General features: G+C 49.4%; 11 protein-coding genes across 11 annotated transcripts; 2 read left to right on the top strand and 9 right to left on the bottom strand.

Moving 5' to 3' along the window:
* Positions 1–179: 179 nt before the first annotated feature.
* LTR84_001863 (uncharacterized protein) lies at positions 180–686 on the bottom strand (the record flags this gene model as incomplete). The annotated part of the gene is made up of 1 exon (XM_064845481.1): positions 180–686. The coding sequence occupies one exon, from the start codon at positions 684–686 to the stop codon at positions 180–182; it is 507 nt and encodes a 168-aa protein (XP_064707026.1).
* Positions 687–1,699: 1,013 nt separating this feature from the next.
* LTR84_001864 (uncharacterized protein) lies at positions 1,700–2,446 on the bottom strand (the record flags this gene model as incomplete). Its single annotated transcript, XM_064845482.1, has 1 exon — positions 1,700–2,446. One exon carries the CDS (start codon positions 2,444–2,446, stop codon positions 1,700–1,702), a length of 747 nt encoding a protein of 248 aa, XP_064707027.1.
* A 1,047-nt stretch (positions 2,447–3,493) lies between these two features.
* Positions 3,494–4,399, bottom strand: LTR84_001865 (uncharacterized protein; the record flags this gene model as incomplete). Its single annotated transcript, XM_064845483.1, has 1 exon — positions 3,494–4,399. One exon carries the CDS (start codon positions 4,397–4,399, stop codon positions 3,494–3,496), a length of 906 nt encoding a protein of 301 aa, XP_064707028.1.
* A 576-nt stretch (positions 4,400–4,975) lies between these two features.
* LTR84_001866 (uncharacterized protein) lies at positions 4,976–7,486 on the bottom strand (the record flags this gene model as incomplete). The annotated part of the gene is made up of 1 exon (XM_064845484.1): positions 4,976–7,486. One exon carries the CDS (start codon positions 7,484–7,486, stop codon positions 4,976–4,978), a length of 2,511 nt encoding a protein of 836 aa, XP_064707029.1.
* A 1,142-nt stretch (positions 7,487–8,628) lies between these two features.
* On the bottom strand, positions 8,629–9,708 carry LTR84_001867 (uncharacterized protein; the record flags this gene model as incomplete). Its single annotated transcript, XM_064845485.1, has 4 exons — positions 8,629–8,876; positions 8,929–9,068; positions 9,119–9,376; positions 9,428–9,708. 4 exons carry the CDS (start codon positions 9,706–9,708, stop codon positions 8,629–8,631), a joined length of 927 nt encoding a protein of 308 aa, XP_064707030.1.
* Positions 9,709–11,244: 1,536 nt separating this feature from the next.
* On the top strand, positions 11,245–11,896 carry LTR84_001868 (uncharacterized protein; the record flags this gene model as incomplete). The annotated part of the gene is made up of 2 exons (XM_064845486.1): positions 11,245–11,341; positions 11,403–11,896. 2 exons carry the CDS (start codon positions 11,245–11,247, stop codon positions 11,894–11,896), a joined length of 591 nt encoding a protein of 196 aa, XP_064707031.1.
* A 389-nt stretch (positions 11,897–12,285) lies between these two features.
* Positions 12,286–13,401, bottom strand: LTR84_001869 (uncharacterized protein; the record flags this gene model as incomplete). Its single annotated transcript, XM_064845487.1, has 4 exons — positions 12,286–12,675; positions 12,737–12,969; positions 13,095–13,211; positions 13,365–13,401. 4 exons carry the CDS (start codon positions 13,399–13,401, stop codon positions 12,286–12,288), a joined length of 777 nt encoding a protein of 258 aa, XP_064707032.1.
* A 442-nt stretch (positions 13,402–13,843) lies between these two features.
* Positions 13,844–14,374, bottom strand: LTR84_001870 (uncharacterized protein; the record flags this gene model as incomplete). Its single annotated transcript, XM_064845488.1, has 1 exon — positions 13,844–14,374. The coding sequence occupies one exon, from the start codon at positions 14,372–14,374 to the stop codon at positions 13,844–13,846; it is 531 nt and encodes a 176-aa protein (XP_064707033.1).
* Positions 14,375–15,205: 831 nt separating this feature from the next.
* Positions 15,206–15,605, top strand: LTR84_001871 (uncharacterized protein; the record flags this gene model as incomplete). The annotated part of the gene is made up of 2 exons (XM_064845489.1): positions 15,206–15,261; positions 15,311–15,605. The coding sequence occupies 2 exons, from the start codon at positions 15,206–15,208 to the stop codon at positions 15,603–15,605; spliced, it is 351 nt and encodes a 116-aa protein (XP_064707034.1).
* An 852-nt stretch (positions 15,606–16,457) lies between these two features.
* On the bottom strand, positions 16,458–17,018 carry LTR84_001872 (uncharacterized protein; the record flags this gene model as incomplete). The annotated part of the gene is made up of 1 exon (XM_064845490.1): positions 16,458–17,018. The coding sequence occupies one exon, from the start codon at positions 17,016–17,018 to the stop codon at positions 16,458–16,460; it is 561 nt and encodes a 186-aa protein (XP_064707035.1).
* A 725-nt stretch (positions 17,019–17,743) lies between these two features.
* On the bottom strand, positions 17,744–18,902 carry LTR84_001873 (uncharacterized protein; the record flags this gene model as incomplete). Its single annotated transcript, XM_064845491.1, has 2 exons — positions 17,744–18,769; positions 18,900–18,902. 2 exons carry the CDS (start codon positions 18,900–18,902, stop codon positions 17,744–17,746), a joined length of 1,029 nt encoding a protein of 342 aa, XP_064707036.1.
* Positions 18,903–19,411: the final 509 nt, after the last annotated feature.

A 19,411-nucleotide genomic window follows, 5' to 3' on the forward strand; every position in this document is an offset into this window, starting at 1 on the left:
CCACGTTACTTCATAGACTGCGAAAGGACAAGAATCAAGAGCAGGGTGTGGAAAGAGACCATCTAGGTTTAGAAGGACTCCTATCAACTGAATTCATTGAAACATCCCAAACTATTGGAACCAAAACCTTTCCGTCCAATCCCTAGCGGCTCTGTTTGTTGCGACGAAGTCGATATCGATCACGCGGTCGTTCCGATGGCCTTCGCTCCCGCTTCTGCAATCGCAGCATCCTGGTCAACCGAACCACCACTGACCCCAATTGCACCGATGAATCGATCACCGACGAAGATCGGGGTCCCCCCTGCAAACACGACCAAGCCGGAGTTTGTATTCTCTAGACCCCAAAAGGCTCCGCCCGGTTGAGTCCCATTGTATAGGCCAGCGCTTGTGAAAGCTCCGTTGAAGCCAGCGACAGTCCTGGCTTTTTTGGTGGCGATGTCGAAGGCCGCAGGCCATGAGTTGTCTTGTCTGAGATATGCCACGAGATTGCCCGACGGGTCCACAATGGCAATGCTTTCGGCGACTGAGATGTTGCTGGCATGCGCGGCTGCAGCATTGATGGCTTGGAGAGCCTGAGCTGACGTGATGACTCCACGTTGGACTGGTCTGGAGCCAAGGTTGTTATTCGAGAGCTGAGCCAAACCCAGAGTTGGGAGAGCCAGGATCAAAGCTGTGAAGAACTGCATTCTTGACAAGACGAAGGTTTATGGTGTTGAGGTACGTTGAAAAAATTCAGTTGGAAGTCAACGAAAGTGTTCCGAATGAGAGTGATGAACTGAACAGCGCAGGTGAATCTTCTAACATCAAGTCGACACGAATATATATATTTGGAACATTCATTGCTGACTTGCTGAATTATTTTGGGTGACCATACCCGTCGATCAATCTGAGCAGGTCAATTCCACCTCGCAGCACTGGCAACGAATACAAACCCTGCGCGTTGCATCAACCAGCATCAACCAGCATCTTCTGGTATACAGCCGCATGGTTTCAGGCGTTCGTTGAAAACGAAATTACCAAGTCGCCAATTGGACATCCATTCGAGTCTCTGGCAGTTTCCAAGCATCATCAGGCCTTCAAAGTCGAGAACATTGCATATATCAATGGGTCTGTATATTGCAACTTCAGGACAGTGAGATCACTTCAAATTCCTTATTCAGCATCATTGCACGACATCCATATCAAATAGCATGCCGTACCCCGAATTCAGACTGGAGGCCTTATTCTCTGATGGTCTCAGGGGTAAAGGGGTCAAGGAGCTTTTGCTCGACGCTGGAGAATGCACCAACTGCTTACCCGGATAGGGGAGTTTCGGTTTGATGGCGACAGTCTGAATATTTCATTATGAACAGTCTGAGAGAACGGTCGCCCTATTAGGCAGGTGAGTGGAGAAGTATGGCTGACACATGGGCGATTCCTTGCAAACCTTCTCCTGTGAAACCAAGAAGTCTTCGCGCTTGTGGTCGAAGAATATTCGCCTTTGGAGGATAGCGTTTATTTACATGCTAGAGCGCCGGGATCGTGTTCAAAGGACGATGCAGGCTCGGTACCGAGATATGATATCTCGTGACCAGGAATCACTCGATGCCTTGGGAGAGGAACAAATTTCAGATGCCAGAGCCTATATCTAGCTTCATTCACCAGGACAGCAACACCTCAGGGGCAAATCCAACATGAGTCTACACCATTCATACTTCCATTACAACCTCAGTGCAGCAATGATTGGTCCTCCAATCCCCCCTTGAACAATGGCGACTCGCTCATATCCATCATTTCTGAAGCCTGGCAAAGCGATCTGCTCAACCCCTCCTCTCCATTCTCCAATTTGCATCAGCTCTCTAACGATGTTGCGATGTGGGACTTTCTTTCCCTTGTTAGGGCCTTTTCCGACCTTGACGATCTGTTCTGTGGGCTGAAACGCGATAACATACACGCCGTACACTTGGTCGGCTTCTGACATCTCCGACGCGATGCGCAAGTCATTGCCCACACGATCTATCCCAACAGCCCATTGCATATTATTTCTTAGTTCCATGGCTTTCTGGATGACTTCGTTGATGTTCTCCTTGGTGGCTCCAATGCCATCTGAAACACCATCAATGATGATCTGAGGGGTGAAAAGACCATTGCGACCCCACTTGGTGACATATTGGCGCTGGCGGGCATCCCACTGGGATGAGCCAAAAGTATCCTCCCACCCGCTCGAGGGGTTCCAGTAAGTGACATCGTATGTCAAAAGGAGTAGGTTGGGATTGTTGGTCGCATCATGAATACCCGGTAGGGCGGGGGGACATGACTTGCATCCTTGAGACTGGAACAGCTCGACTACAGACAACGGCATGATTTCGACGAAGCATGCTGCTGTATGCTCATGATTGTGATCAAGCGACATCATGCAAGCGAGAGGGGCCTTGCGGCGCTTGAAGAGGTTCAAAAAGGCAGACATGCTTGAATATGTTTGAGACTTGTCCTTTTGCGGGTTTCAAAAAGAGATTTCGCACTGTGAAAAGTGAACGGGAATGCTGGCAGTGGGGAGGTGATGGTCGATAGAAATTGAAGTTCCAAACGTCAGCTCAGTCCGGCAGAAGCCCCCTTTATATGGCAGCAAACACCGAAAGCGAAAGTGCTACGACGCAAAGAGACTGCCTTGTGGAGTATCTGCTCTGGTATCCAACATATCCATGATCACTTCAACAACAGGCTGAGCCGTTGAGTGTTGTTGAATACCCATTCCCGACCCTGAATCCTGGTAAGATAATTCCAAAGTCTGGGTCTTTGGCTGCGGCTGAGCTTAAAGGCTTGTAGAAATGCGTCTATGTCTTATGATGGGACAGCTAAAAGAGATCAGCCCAACATTATTGACCAGTCGTCAATGTCAATGGCCCTTTCGAAGGATGTTAACTACTCTGTACAACACGGGTAATGGACGTCTCGCCTACCAGGGTTGATCGCATAATCTTTTTGGGGTCCAACAACCAACCGAGTACATGACCCACCAAGCTATTCCACTTCCAGAGACATCTGACGAGCTGCAGATTACCCAACACCAAATCGTCAATGGAACTTTTCTGAACGGTACAAATGCCTTGCACTATCTTGCCCTTCACTGCCTCTCCTGCCGATGTAACTACTCGTTACCAGGCACTAGTTAACAGTCTCATGGGTAATGATGGACGAGCTTTAGCGGCATATCGAGGTCAGCCTTCATTTCCACCCCGTCTCGGTTGACAAAACCCTACGGTAGGGCGGTGCCTTCAGGACACCGACACTCCAAACCACGCAAGCTCGTACAAGTATGCTAGCGCAGCAAAAGGTCCCATAATATGGTCTTCAATGACAACAAAAGCTCGATCAGGGAGTGGCGGAAACTGGTTTGAATCAAATTTGATCCTATGAGAGTCAAATATCCAAAGCACACGCATATCACACATCACTCTGTGGGAAGAATCCAGGTATGACGACCCACAGCCATGACTAACTCAGCCTCATATCATCAGCGTGAATTTGCGATTTTCACCAATCTAGCGACTTCGTCCAACTTTCCCATCTTCCTTACTGTGCTATCGAGGAACGTGAACGGCATGAACCTGCGCGCAAACCACACCAAGAAAGCAGAAGCACCCTTCCAGATCCTCACCGGGGGGTTCCCAGGTTTCTCCACAATCGCCTTTACCACGGCCTCTGCATACTGGTCTACCGGCATTGCTGTCTGGGTGAACGCCTCTCCAGCAAGGCATCTCTCGACCACAGCGCGAGCTGGAGTCCAGATACTGTTTGTTGGCAAAGTGGCCTCCTCGCCTTGTTCGGCCTTTTTGGTATTGCTGCCAAAGTTGGTGGCTACCATTCCAGTCATGAGATTGACGACATGAACACCAAAGCATGACATCTCCACCCTCATGGTGTCGGTAAGATGTGCAAGTGCAGCCTTAGACGCACCATAAATTCCAATCCACGGCACCGGCGTCGCGGCGCTGATGGACACCTGATTCGCGATGACAGGGTCGCGGCCGGAAGCCGCTGATCTCAAGAGAAGCGGCAGAAAAGCATTCGTGACAGCTAGCACGGAGAAGACGTTAAGATTGAATACCGATTGTGCAATAGCAATATCAACATCCGCAAGCGGCATGTTATATCCCACGCCACTGTTGTTGATCAACAGGTCGAGGACGCCTCCTGTCAATATTTCCACCTCTTTCACGCAAGTGCGAATTGAGCCTTCGTCTTCCACGTCGAGCTGGAGAGTCTCGATGCCCAGGGCGGCGAAGTGTGCGATCTTCGACGGGTTCCGCGCTGTGGCGAAGACTCGAGTCCTGTTCCTTCTATGGAAGGCTTGTGCGAGTGCATCTCCGATTGATCCTTGCGAGCACCCAGTGATTAGGACGACTCGCTTGCTTTCCATCTTGGTCTCTATCATTGATGATTGATTCTGAATTGAAAATGTTGATATCCCTGGCTGTGGTCATGGAAATGTGTTTGTATTGCAAGTTTCAAGAACACAACAAACAAGATATCGATCCCGAGATCAACTTTTAAAGAGATGTGTTTGGCAGTATGGGATCTCATCGAATACTTATGGCAGCCAATCGCCTGGCTGGACTTAAGCCTCGTCCAGATGGGGTAGACCAGAACCCCGGCCTGAAATTCATCCGACTCCGCTAACCGCGACTCGGCGCAATCGATTGCACCGACAATTCCAGTCTCTGTCAAGGATGAATACATGACTAGTTCGGACAGCCTGCGCCTTGACAGTCTCTCGAGTGCCATGGTCACAAGGTTAGGCCGGCGAGTTCGGGCAAACGACAGGCTTTGTGGTTTGCCTGATGTGGAAATCCTCCAAACATTCCGGATGCACACGCTGGACCCCTGTTAGAGTCCCTATTCATCACCCAGAGTATCAAGTGCCGCATTATTCTATCTGTGGGTATCTATCTATCATGAGACGCCCAATAATCTTCACCGACCGTCATCGCCAACGTCAATTCTCCTCAAAACTACAGGCATTACCAGGTCTCCGTTCACGCAGATGGCCATACGCCCGATTTACCTGAGGCGCGGGATATTTTGCCCTATCCTCGGGACCGACCACCATCTCGAGATGGCCCACATATGTCTCTCGGATGGAGACGACCTGTCTCCACGTCTTTGCAGCATTGACACCAGCACATGTATCCTGGAGTTTGAGTGACGGCGTCGAATTCATCGCCAAAGCGAGTAACTCCGAAATCGTCGTCCACGACCCAACCAACCCTTCCTTCGTGACCAGCACTTTGTAAAGAATGAATATCGTGTGTGCGGATGCGAAGCAGAAGTGTATCAGTAGTACGACGATGCCGAACTGCGTGGTGCGCGAGTCCTTCCAGTCGTACCCGTAGCCGTAGCGCGAGAACACGGGGTCGACGCGCAGCCACTTGCTGGACTCGGCGTTCGTGGCGTTCAGGGCTGTGTCGTCCCCTCCATGAGCAGTCGAGACCACGAATTTACCAACTGTACTTCCCGTGTCGGTCGTCTGATTGGTCAAGAACATTGAGGCAGAGTAAGGGAAGATGCCATTTCCGGCAATACGCGCCAATCCATCGGTAACGACTCCTGCGAGAATGGTCGAGATCATGGTCGAGTGGCTCTGGCGTATGTCGTCCATTGTCGAGTTGAACACCCCATCCACGGTCGATGCCGCAACCATGGGGGACTTGAATGTGAATCCTCCACCGTCGACTCTGTCGTCATCGAAAACGGCCCTTTCCAGCATCGCTTGGATCGCTTCCTTTGGACCCTCGGTAAATGGCATGGGCTGGTTGATTGCATTCGCATAGTCCATGTCGATGGTGATGTTCCTGGGAAGACTCTCTCCTAGCTCTTCACTCCCTATGGCCAAACACGTCGCGTCTAATTTGTTCTTGACCCGATACGAGACTTGATCCGATTGCCGCGGCTCATAGAAGACATTGATGGGCACCCACTGTGCGTAGATGCTGCATGCATGTATCTCGGTGGCCTGTGCTATAGCCGAGTCGTTAGTTCGTCCATATGTCCAAGGAACTCGGATCACGATCCCAATGGCTGGGTTATCATGTCCGGCAGGCATTTCGACCCATGTCGCATTGGTGTCGTTAAAGACACCATTGTATGGGAAGATATAATTGGGACTGGGAAGCTGTCTTTCCGGTGTGAAGCTGGGGAAATTGAGGTGTTCTCGCTCGTCGATCTGGCTCGTGTTGAAGTACACGTGGCCGTTGCACATGACTTCCACCTTGGGGGCATACAGCGGACCATTGAAGGTGATCTTAGGCTGAGCCGTAAGTAAGCCGAGGCCATGGAAATTGTTGTGTGCAAATGACCAAAACGCTGTCACTGCTCCGCTCAGGAAGGTGTTCAACGAGAGTCCAGATGCTCGGCCGTCGAAATCACTTTGACAGCTCTGGGTCGTGAGGACCCTGCGAGCCTCACCGTGTGCGTCAGTGAAACTGATATTGCTACCAGCCGATGAATTTCCGAACAACAGGTTCCCCGCCCAGTCATACGTGTCTCGAAACCCCCCAGCAGGGCAGACATCCTGGTACGCTGTCGAGGTTGTCGCGATGGTACAGTTGATGCCCGAACTTGGAGCATTTAAACTTGCCGCAGTAACGTTTGACGGCCAGAGGACAGTGCTTTGATTGAAGATGTAAAACGGCAGCACTTCTTCCAAGAACGGATAGTCCAATGGATACCAGTTCAAAGACGGGATGACTGCTATGGCGGACGAGGGTCCAGCAAGCATCGCTAAGATGGTGGCGAGCAATGAGAGCAGCCAGAATCGCCAGTGATGGTTCTTCGTCGTCCATATCGCCTTCCAGAACGCCTTTGTCCAGAGGAAGTCACCAGAACCTATCGAGAAACTGTTGGTGACCAAACCAAGCGGGAGACCAGATCTCCCGACCAGATGGTGGTGTGCCAGATGCAGAATTATCTTGCCCAGAGACGCCACAATGATAAGCTCATGAATCTTCGCTGCCAGCTGCAAAGCATTCAGTGCGCCTCCTTGGGTGATACCAAACATTATCTCATACTGTGGGTCTTTCAAATCCATCCAGTAGTGGTTGCGGAAGCTGAGCTGGACCACTGCCACGGTGACAAGAATGGCGATGAGATGTGGGAAGAGTTTTGGTGAATTGTCCCAAAATCCTGTGTAGATGGCTGGTTTCGGGGTTTCGAACGTGCCTTGTCTAACAAGGGGAGGATCCGGTCCATTGAGATCATTGTGGCCACCACTCAGATTGATATTCGTATATGAAAGGCCTTTCTCATCCGATGTGACTGCAAGATTCTCGATGGTATATGCAGGCTTGATAGGTGATGGGCCTGGATTCGGACTCGGCGGCAATGGGCTGACAGGACTGCCTGGGTTCAAAGCATCTTGCGACTCAAGCGGGATGTGAGCAGTGTATGGATTGAATTGCCCACCAGAGGCGCGCAGGTACGATCGACGACCAGCACGCAACAGATCCATGTTTGTGACGAGGCAAATGCGCAACAGAAAGGAAACCCAACAAAGGAAACGAAAAGCACTCTGGAGGAGGCTGACTTACGGCATCCGATTGATATGTAGCTTACAGATAAATGTTCATCTCAGGGTTCTCTTGGGCGGTAATTCACCGACAGAGTGTATCAACCATAATATTGGAGAACGTGGATGACATTAACTAGTCCTTCAGCTTGTGTGGTGGCGTAGGGTCACAGATTACCCTGGGAAGACGAATCATGAACTCTAGAACCACCGAGAATGTCGTTTGCTGGACGTAGGCGCGCAGAGTGAGAGTAAGCAGAGAGGTGAATCAAGGAGTTTTGGTGAAACAGAAATGGTTTGAATGCTTTATCGTCCAGTGGAGGATTGGCATCCGAAAGCACTTGAAACTCGGTTGTTCAACCCTGGGGACAACGGTCAGCACTAACGAGAGAATACGTCGTGTCTTGGACCCCACGATCGCCAGAGATTATTTCTGGTTTTTCTAGGGGTATGCCGTAGAGGAAGCCCTCCGGTTGGCTCTTATCTTCAACTGGAGCCTTGTTTCCTTACTCGTAGGTAAGGCGTGCGTGGAGCGACGAAGTGTCGATAAATTTGGCAACTTGGGGCATGTTCGTTTCAAACAAGAATCGCTCGATTCAGCAAATGGTGATGCTTGAAACAATGACGAACCAATATCTCGGGGGAAACAATCAGAAGAGAGAGATCAGACTCAACAAAAGAGCACATGGTAGCCTTATGGATCCTGGTCGGTGGGGAATGTCGTGAATCAAAAACATCAACAATCGCCTCGAGGTAAGGAGGTAGCAAAGGGCAATATAAGAATCTAGGCCCAGAATTGAATCTAATCAAAGCCACCGAGCTTGAAATTAAAGTAGCCATAGATATTATGGCTGCACAACCACACTTCTTCGGGTTGTAAAGGCCGTCAGCGTTATGGTAAATATTCAAGAATTTTATCCTTGATTTTGCTAGTGTACAACATCGACGTTTGAGCTTGTGATGTCTACCCGTATGTGGTGAATCCAGTATGCAAAGACCTCGCGCTCAAGATCAGGTCGCAGCTCCTGTCAATAAAAGTGCACTTCTACCAGGACTATATCCAAGACAATAGTAAATGGACGATTTTAGCAGCGCATGTCGAATTTGGGATTGCGCTCAGCATCGAAAGAGCCCCAGTGGGACTCACTTGCCTCCTGACCATTATCACCAATGGCACTTGGCTTGTTGGGCTCGTCAAAAGCTTCAAACCAAAAGAGATCGACACCCCAATCAAGGAGTCCACAGACAGCTGATTTCCAATAGCTTTCCATGTTGTCATCGCCTGCTTTTGCTGCACCAGCATCAGTACCTCCAGTACCAGGCCAGCCGGTTTCTACCAAGAATTAGTCATCAATGTGTAATGAAGAGCTGATGGTCGTCCTTACCTCCATTCATGAAATGGATCTTGTCCAATGAACCTGTGACCTCTTGAACATGAGCAAGAGCTTGTGCCATGTCGTCGAAATAGGTTTTGGTTGCGTTCTTGATATCTTGATATTGCCAGTATGCGAATCCGTTGGCAAGGCTGCTCTATGTCAGTCCCAACCATGTCATCATTGGAAGCTTTTAACTTACATCAAATCCAAACCACTTGAAATGATCGAGTCCATCGAGCCATTGGCCCAACAGTTCCAGCTATCAGCAGTTCCGACGAGAGTGTTGGGATAATCTTTCTTCGTTTCTTGGATCCAGCCAACAAGTTCTTCCGCGTTGTATGTTCCACGGTACATGCCCTCTGACCCAACTGTAATTCCGTAAAGAGCGTCGCCGAACGAAGCAGGATCCGCTGCGTCAAGAGCAGCCTTTTCTTTCTCCCAAGCACCTCCGTCAGGCCTAGGAAAATATGAGTGACTGCTGGCTCAACTGCTCTGTAATGTTACTCACCACAAGCCCAAGAGAACTTTGATCCCGGCCGATTTCGCAGCAGGAAGAACTTCTGATGGAGTATTGCAAGCATTTCCAAATTGATCAGTCGATGAATATGTTCGAACTATTGCAGCATCGGTGTTGTCCTTAATCGCCTTGAAATCGGATTCGAAGTCGGAGGATTTCTTGCAGGTACCGTCGGGATTGGTGTTTCCGACGGCAAACCCAAGGGTTCCTGCAGCGGACACTGCCAGCGGTGCCGCTACAAGAGCAGTAGAGATGATGGTTCGAAGTTGCATGTTTAAAGGTTATCGGGTTTTTGAGGATGGAGAAAGATGGAGGATTCGTGTAACGAAGGCTAAGTAGTCCGGCCTCCTCTTGTCCACGATTGGCAGGATGATGACTGGAGGAAGTGTCAGAAGGGAGGGACTAATAGGGTCAGTGAAAAAGAGTGGAAGAGTCAAATAACAGACAAAGAACGTGAGGAACGCGGAGAGCACTCGACAAGGAGATGAAGGAACTGAAGACTAATTGTCGTAGCTGGATGTCATTCAAGTCCAACAAGCAGTGCCTGTGAACCCCAATTTTGGACCAACTTGGAAGTGCCCCTGGAATCGCGCCGGGCTGGAATCTCGGCGCGTGGAGGATCTAACTCGAACGAGCCTAGATCAGCGCCCTATCACGTGACTTTTAGCCTCGCCAAGCCCTCAGCCTCGTAACTTCAAACACCAGAACTTGAACATGAGCATCGAGAACTTCAGCTCCCCCAAGGCATACAGTAAACTTGTGTGATCGCAAGGGATATTGAAGCCACCAGATAGATCTATGAACTTGTGCTTCGCGTCAAGCGGCTTTAAGGTTTCGTGGGTTCTCAGCTTCGAGAACAGAACAAAGATCATGGCACCCTTTCCCTTACACAGCTCCCCTGGTAGGCAACAAAGAACACGACATTGGGCTGAATCTGCAAGGTGTAACATGCTACACAACCATACAGTTCCTACTCGCATAGGTAAAGAACGCAATCTAAAAAGAGCCTTCGCATTTATACTCCACTCGTGTTGAGGTTGAGTGCTAGGTACATCTAAACGGATTGCTTTCTCGTGTTTGCTACCAGACCTAAGCCTTTAATGGTTGAGGGTGCTTGTTCTCATGATCCAACTACGACTCTGGCACCTTCACCCGAAATGACTCGGTACTCAACTTTGAACTGAACAAGTCCGACCACCGTTGGAATCCGAGTGTTCCTGAAAATCTACAGTGGAACACAGGGCGATGGCCGTCTGGTCGCGTGCTGTTGAAGTCACATATGGTTCTCGACCTCACTCTTGGATATGCTTCAAGCTGGTTGAAGTGTATTGACACCTTCCTAATGCAACGGCTAGGTATTGAACGCCAACTTGTGAAACCTCAACGTCTCAAGCTTGAATCCGATTAACGAATCCTTCGGAGTTCAGATCTTCCTGTACTACCTCAAGCACGTATCTCTCAACAGTCCCAGACGGCCTAGATCTGTCAAATAAGCGAGAGAACAAAGAATTCCAACGGTAAGGTAATGGAACTCAGTTCTACCGAGTAAACCTTACAGGGAATGGCTTCATGGTCGACATAGGTTGTGCTGTGCAGTGGAGCCGCCTCCATTTCCTCTGATCAGCGGTGAGTTTGCGTGCATCATAGATGAGAAAACAATCAGATCGATGTGTGAGAAAATTGCCTATATAAGAGACCGTTGGTGTTGTGCAAGTCAGGAAACGAAAGTTCTGAATCTGTCAGCTTTACAGCACAAGAACATATTTATATCCTCGAAAACAAAACCATATTTTTCACCACTATTCAAGATGTTGTACCATATCCTCCCATTTCTTCCACTCGTTGTGATTCTGGCAATGCCTACTCCTCCCCCGTCCCCCAAACGAAACTTCTTACCACGTGCCAGTGAGCAATGCGCTGCTCCTACTTTGATATTATCCAAACACTGATTGATTCTGATCTCCAGCATCGGCAGGAATCGAGCTCGAAGAGCGTGATCCTCAATCATTTGGGATTCTTCCACCGGTGGTGCCTCTCCCAACTTTACCCACAGCAGTGCCTCTCCCGCCTCTCCCAACAGCAGTACCACTTCCAACTCTCCCTACGACAATACGCCTGCCGACCATCGGTTTTGCTGCATACTTAGACGGTAATGGCCTCTTCGTGACCTTGACTGCAGGCAACCATTTCACTAACTTCGCTGTTGAAGCAGATGTCGGTGTCAATATTACCAGGCGTGGACACAAGGTTCGACGTGGGTGGAACGGCAACTTCACCTCTGAAAGTGCCGACGCACCCAAGTTTAACAGCACAGCTGGGTGGTTGTTGGGGAATGCTGGCAATTTCACAGCTGAGGGAAGCGATTTCAACAGGACGGCTGGGTGGTCGTTGGGTGCCGACAGGAATGTCAGCGCTGGAGGAGGCTTGTATCTCTACTGCACACAAGTCCTTGGGTTCTAAATGCTTCTGTTGACCTCAGATTCCAAGAGTCATATTTACTGTACTCTTCCGTGGGCCCCGGACTATGATTCGTTTTAAGACGATAGTCTGCATGTTTGAAAAGTTTCGGAACGTCACTGTCAGATCTACGCAGATAGTCATTGGAGCTTTCAACAAGCTCTCTCATATTTCATCGCTGCAGACCCTTACAGATAATCTATGTAAAAGTCGTTGATCCTTCGCCCTTTTTTAACAGATGGTCTTGTCGTCATGATTGCCCATTATTACTTGGCCCTCAGTCTGGCTTTTTGTAGCATATTTGCACCTAGACCCAATCGATATACAACGACTCCCGACAACTTTTGTTCGCTTCATTATCCCGTCCATAGGGACGAGAATCAATCGTAGCTCTAACCAAACAGAGGTCCATTCACCCTCTCCCAAGCCGAATGAGCCCCCAACAGCCCACTAATGCTCCCAGCAATCCCAACCGTCACCGTATCAACAGGGAACCAGCCCGCCACATGCCCCGGAACAATAATATCGCTCAAGTCAACAATTAATTGTTTATAGATCGCATGCCGTTTCGCTTGCACTGCGTCTTGGCCAGGTGGAGTGCTAGCGGCCGCCGATTTTGTCGCTTTCTTCGCCTCCAGAGCAGAATTTGAGGAGTTGGGCAAAGTGGACAGCTCATATAGTCCGAGTAGTATCGAAACAGCTAGGGAGTAGAACCACACTTTCAACGCCTCGAGCTGGAGTGGTCCAGACCAGGAGTACGTTGTCAATCCGATGACGTCGGTCTAGGGGTAAAAGATTTTAGCAGGATGCCCTGGCTGGCAGTCGCAGCAATTTGAGCCTTACTATCACAAACATCTCCATGAAGAGATATAGTCCCAGTAACGAGAGCTTCGAAACCGTGAGCAGTATTTTGATGTTACTCGACTCAAATGGGGCAGGAGTCACGACCGCCTTCTCGGGCTTCTCAGAAGTGCTCGCGGTTGGCTTGATCTTGGGAGTTGGCGCAGGAGCAGAGAATTGAGCCTGTGCGGCGTTGAAACAGTCTATCCATTTAAACAGACGAAAGAATCGTCGAGCTGATCGCAGGTTTGGGGAGTATTAGCGCATAAGCTTGCGATTTGGGTTTTGGGCAGACATCATGTCGGAGCGATGACCAGCAACTTCAAAGGACAAGAACACACTTCCACAGGAAATCACTAACCTGTGTTGATGTGGCCTTTGGTCGCATTCCATCTTGTGGCTTCCACGCTCGTTGTCGAGAGTGCGGCAATGACATGGGACGAGAATTGGGAGAATTTCAGTGTCTTCTCAAGCCCGACTGATAGTTCGCAGAGTTAGCCATAGGTAGCCAAATTTGAGACGATGAAAAAGGAACTATTATGTCGTGACAAACATCCAGACCGGGAATTCGACAAAGCGATATCATGATTTATAGGATACGTTATAGCTCTGAGACGAAATCCAGACTCACCTGCATCGTTGGAAAATTTGGCTATCGATTCTAGCATTGTGGAGATGAGATGAAGTATACGAGGTATGCGATGTTAACGAAGAGTAGTAACGTGGCAATAAAGGGTCCGACAACTTTAGACTTTAGAGTGCATTATTCAAAATTAGCAAAATCGTAATATTTTTCTAGTTCTAGAAGGAATAGGGTCTGCGAATTATTTACTTGTGTGCAGACATTGCGTGATACTCATGTTGCTAAGTCAGCGACGGCTATCTTCGGCTCTCGGACTTGGATCCACGTTGGGTTGATCGAGCGGTCGCAAGGATAAATGAATCTGGTCGTGTCCTCATGGGATCCCTAACCTACAATACGAATAACCACAATAATTTTACAGTTCTCCCAATAGGCTGCTTCTGTGAAAGCCGAAGTAGCAGTGAGCACATCTGCGAAACCCGGCTGAAATAAGCGGTTCATCCACCATCGCCATCCAGCATTACTGTTCATACTCCTGAAAGGGCTTCCACCAGTTCACCAGCGATCTTGAGGCCCTTCTTCTCATCGACCAATATCGAAACTGCCGCCGTCACCACCAACTCCATGAGAATATTGTCGAGTTGGACGAAAATCTCGAGGACAGGATCGCCTGAGAACTTCAAGTGTTTGTATCGAGCCAGTAAAACTCCCGCGCTGTCCCAAAGCTCTGAGCCGTTTGCCCATTTTGTGGGTTTCCAAGTCAGCTCACCAACCGGACCTGTGAAGGCCTTGTAAGGTGTAAGACCTGAATATTTGTCTTTCATTTTGATTTCTTGTCCGTGGATGTTCATGGTGATGCTTGAGCTGAGCGAAGAGAATGAGGCTGTGCTCAGGGGTTGAAGGAGACCTCCCTGAACGACATACAACTCGAGTTGAGGTTTTGATTTATTCTCCTTGTGCGAGAAAAGGACTGTTCTCCTGCCGGATTGGTCAAGAGTGTAAAGCGCACCCTGCTTGTCGGGGCCATATATGACAAAGCATGGATTGGGTTTGGACATTTTCCAATAAATGGTGACAAGGTCGTGGTACACTATAGTTCCATGAGAAGAACTAGTTGTCTCTGTATTTGAGCCGTCGGCAGAACAACAAAGAGGGTGTGCTTGAAGAAAATAATGAAATATAAGAACCCAACCTGTGTACGAGGCTACACCATGGTCAATATATAGCTCGGGCAGGACATGACGACCTTGAGCGAAACTCGAACAGTTGCTGGTCAGCCACAACATAGCCCGGGTATCATATTTGAAGTTGGGTGACCATCGTCCAATACTATTAACGTGGTCATACAGATATCTTGGTCGACAGCACAGAATGAATGGTCGCAAGTGTTGCTAACGTCACATTGGCGAAAGGCTTAGGACACTGCCGGCCTTGGTATTTCCTGGGTGGATCAAAGAGATAGAGAGCACACTTCAGAGGCTGAAGATGATCAACCAACGCTCGGACTTTGGACTGTCGACTTAACCATCTTGGGATCTATGGGCCGCTGAGCCAATCAGTCTGCTGCGACAGCCTTTGGTTAGTAATACCGTGGTGGCCTTGTAAACATGGTATCTTTGTGATGTTTGACGTATTCGGACTATTGAGACTGAGCCCTGCAATTATGGCGGAGATCATAGTCGTGTGAGACTACGGCATTTTTACAGGAAGATGATTGAAGTTCAGAGCTGACCTCGACCTAGTCTCGAGACGAATCCGATTGCCAAGAAATAGTCACGTGCTACTGGCACTAGTGATCTCACGTGCACTCGGAATCTGTCGCATCATTTAATTGTAGTTCTACAGACACCACCACAGCGTCGAACTTGACACTCGGCAAACAAATCACCATGTCGTTTCTTTCTCGTATCCTAGTGCTTGTTGGGGTCTTATCTCTACTCCATGCGTAAGTCTACCAAGTAACCTGCAGACCGGTCTGCTAACTTGAGTCCCAGGGCCTACTCCGCCCATGAATTCTCAACCATGTCCACCAAACTACACAAAAACCCCACCTTACCACTCGACATCAAACTGGAAACTCTGATCTCAATCCTGCTTTCAAGTTTTGGCCTTGTGCTAGGATCCGACCCCCTAAAGCCTGTCAGTTGGAATGCGTGGGCTGGAAAGCTAGAGAAAGATGGTGGACTCAATCCATTCCGCGGCCTGGAGGAACGAGTTAGTTTCATGGACATCAGAGCTCAGCGCAAGGAGTTTGCAGACTGGGCTCGTCAGAATGCTTCGAGGAGTTGAGTTATCAGATCCGTCAACAATGTCAACACGACCAGACCATGTGGCGTGCGTCTGCGTCCAATATTTTCTGGTGCCAGATCACCACTTCCATCTATGGCTTCATAGCCTTTCTCAATACCCGAAGTGTAATCATGGCTATCAGTCTGCCAGAACCTCCACAATTGAATGGTTCAAACGCTCACAAGGTACTGCCAATCGCGCTCACAGAAAGCGAATCTCCATATACCCTTCAGACAGCGAGATCGAGTCTTCACTCTACGTCCAGCCATTCTGAACAACCCTGATCACTTCTGGCCTCGAAATCGAGCCTAGCGCCTCCTTTGTGAATGATTTCCGGACGATCGAGTCCTCGATCGACTCTTTGGAACAGCTGGAAGGACAGTCGTTCTATCCTTAGAGGTCCTATCTGCAACCTGTGTGCCGAATTGAGTCTTCCGATTCCGATAGCGGAATTGTTTGTGCGTCTGGGACAACTACGGTCCAAACCACGTGAAAGATACAAGAAGGTTATTTTCCAATATTTTGTCCATTTCATTGTATGGAGGCTACTTTGTCAGATTCATCTATTTCATCGCCATGATACAGCCAAATAGCGACTACTGTGGAATCTCATCCTGATCCTTTATGGTCGAGCAGTCTCAATCCGACAAGAACTTTTTTCATCCCTGCGCTCGTTTCCCTGAAAACCATACAATACCTGTGTTCATCCCAATGCCATGATTCATGAAAATCCTGCCAATCACCCAATCCAATGATGCCCTAAAATACCGTTTTCAACTCCAGTCGTCAAGGCCAAGAAAAATTGCGAAAGGCTCCCAGTTTGCCAATTCCACACCTGTGGTCGTGACTCGCTTATAGCATGGAAAAGCCCATGGCCAGCGCAACCAAGCACAAACCAGCGCCGCCGACCATTCTACTCGACACGGCAGCACCCGTTGCCTGCGCGAAAGTGGCAGTGGCGGACCTCGAACCCGAGGCAGCGGAAGTTCCACTTCCAGAAACAGTACTCGTGGCAAGGGTGGTGGGCTGAGCCTCGGACGTCTCAGTGCTGCTGGCCGTGGTGGTGCCGTTGCCGTACCAGTAGCCCGAAAGCGAGGGCAGAGTGGCGGACGGAGGCTGCGAGGTCACGACTGCGGGCTGGCTGGTGACGACTTCTGGGTGGCCGGTGATGACGCCCAGAGAGTTGGTCTGTGTCAGGTAGACGGTGAATGGGTTTTCATAGGGCGCGGACGTTGTGGTTGTCACGGATGGGTCGGCCGGTGATGATAGTGTTGACGCCAGTACTGTGCTTGTGGGTGCTTGGATTTGTCCGTCGGAGAGCTGTGATGCGCCTGTGACGGTGCTTTGTGCGGTGGTCGAGGTGGAGAGGAGGGCGAGGGTGAGGGAGATGGTGCTGAGTGTGATGGAATGCATTTTTGGAGGGGGGGAGATGTGTGAGAGAGATGTGTTTACTGTGTTTGCTGTGTCTCAATATTCAAGTCGTGGGAGATTGTGTGTCGAAGTTTATATTCGAAGTTGACAAGTGTAGGAATCAATGATTAATCGATCGTGTTGTAGATAACTGTGAGTGTGGATGAGGTTGAGAAACAAGTTCCCTTCCCAACTCTGGCCATTTTTATATATCCCTCTCTCATCCCACCCACTGCACGACATGAATGTCGCTACCCGCTATACAAACAAAATGGCCGGGCCAACGATAGCAAGACCCAGCACTGGCCAACCACCCTGTAGTTCCCCTTGCTTGCAGTGGTGACGAATCTATGGATACCCAGACAAGATGTTTGGAGGAGGCGTGTTACAGAACATGTTTAACCCTTGCGCTGTTTGACTCACTAGAGCTGTGGTATAGCCTGTTTGGGCTTAGGACGTGTTGACTGGAGGCTGGGAACGGAAGGCTGGTGGTGCCAAGACCGGCGTTTTAGAGTAGTTTTGCACTTTTCAGGGGTATTTAGTGCAATGAATAGTCGAAATATGACGTATCACACACCTCTCTAGTGTTGCCAGGGAAATACCTCACAGAGGCGGGTATCCGTACCTACCTACCTAGGTACTCAAGGTATTCGACCTCGTACCACGTACAGTCATTCTAATGCACGCTTGAACGCTTGAGAAAAAACATAATTACTTGAAAAGCCACTTCAAAGTCTCCGAATGCCAACACGTGGCGTTACTCTCCTCGTGCCCACGTTTGAAACCTTGCGCAGCGCTGGGGGTCTCGATGTTGGTGGAAGTGTCGATGAAGTGTCGCCAGTCTTCTTTTCGGACGCCGCGATATTCTCTTTATCGCTTTCCACTCGAGTGACGGAGGATCGTGACGGTTCTCCCACCCGTGCATTGTTTTTGAAAATTGATAGACCGCCCGGTCCAGGGCGCATGAGTTTGGGGGATTTCTTCAATGGTCCTTCGGTTCCAGGCTCTGAGTTAGAGTAGCTTTGATCTTGCTCGGCGGGTTGGTCTGCCGTGCCGGACACACATGGGATTTCTTCACAGCTGGGAGAAGTGTACAGTTCCGCAAGCGGTCGTTTGGGTTTCACAACCTCTTTCGATCCTCGAGACAATCCATGTTTGAGTGCATTCTCCTTGGTGTTACCTTCTCTTTCTTGATCATTGGTAGTCATCGCTGGTATTTTTTCGGAGGCTGTAGGCTCTTCTCCTCGTCTTCTCGCCTCTTGGACAGCATCTAGTAAAGAGAAAGGGATAGAGGCATGGATCTTGGTCATCAATTTCGCTTGTGTTGAGAACGCATCATAATCTTCTTGGATCAAGGCGCCAGCACCAGCATTCAGTGCCGAGTCCGGATTTGGTTGAATGAGAAGACAGGATATCGTGATGAGAATGTCCTTTAGTGTCAATTTTGGATCCCAGTCTCTTTTCAATGTTTCCAAACAAACAGCCCCAGTTTTCTCCTCGACGTTTGGGTGGTAGATTTTTGTTCGGAAAGTTGCCTTGGGCGGATTCTTGGGATAATCCTCTGGCATCTTCAAATGAAGCCGCCATAACCCTTGCGAGTATGGTGTGCCCTCGGCCCCAGTGATGAGGACTAGGAGTTGGGTCAAGTCATCGGGTATGGTCGATGCATCGTCGTTATCTGGGAAGATGTAATTCGGAGGCGGACTGTTCCTCAATGTCGCGTGGTCCTTGACAAGTCGCCGAAGGGATGCTGCCTGTTGCCGTTAGTTGGGAGATCAGAGCTGTCTCATCCTACGATGATCGTGTGGAGCGGAGGTGGATGTTTACCACCGAGTTGAGGATATGTAGCTACAATTGATGTTGACAACAGGCTGCGGTACTTACCATAACTGTCTCTCGTGATACACAGGCACTATTGCTGCAATGTTGTAGTCATGAATTGTACATTGATTTGTTTGAGATAACAATGTTTACATGCTCTTGTCTTCAACTACCAACGAGTAGACAACGCGAGTCACCCACGACAAACACGCGACTCAGGCGTCCCACATTTCTCTCGGATTAATCATTTATCCGCTCCGTAGCCGAGGTATTCCCGACATCGAGTTGCACATTGTATGATGAGGCTATCAAACATTGATGGCAACGATGGTAGCCACTACTTTGTTGCTGTCGATGTGATATGCGAAATCGGCCGAATTCTAACGAGGTACCTGCGTCCAAGGCGGTGCGACAACCGGATACGAGCAGTGAGAAATGAACACAAGCTTTGATCTGCGGTAAGGGTTTCAAGCCTACACGAGATCCAAACCCTTTGCGCTTTAAGGAGTACGAGTACGCGAGCAGGATTCCAGGATGTGTAGCACATCGAGTGACTTCTATACGAGTACCTCGTA

This window comes from Exophiala bonariae, assembly GCF_035927105.1.
Source record: "Exophiala bonariae strain CCFEE 5792 chromosome Unknown scaffold_11, whole genome shotgun sequence".
NCBI lineage: Eukaryota > Fungi > Ascomycota > Eurotiomycetes > Chaetothyriales > Herpotrichiellaceae > Exophiala > Exophiala bonariae.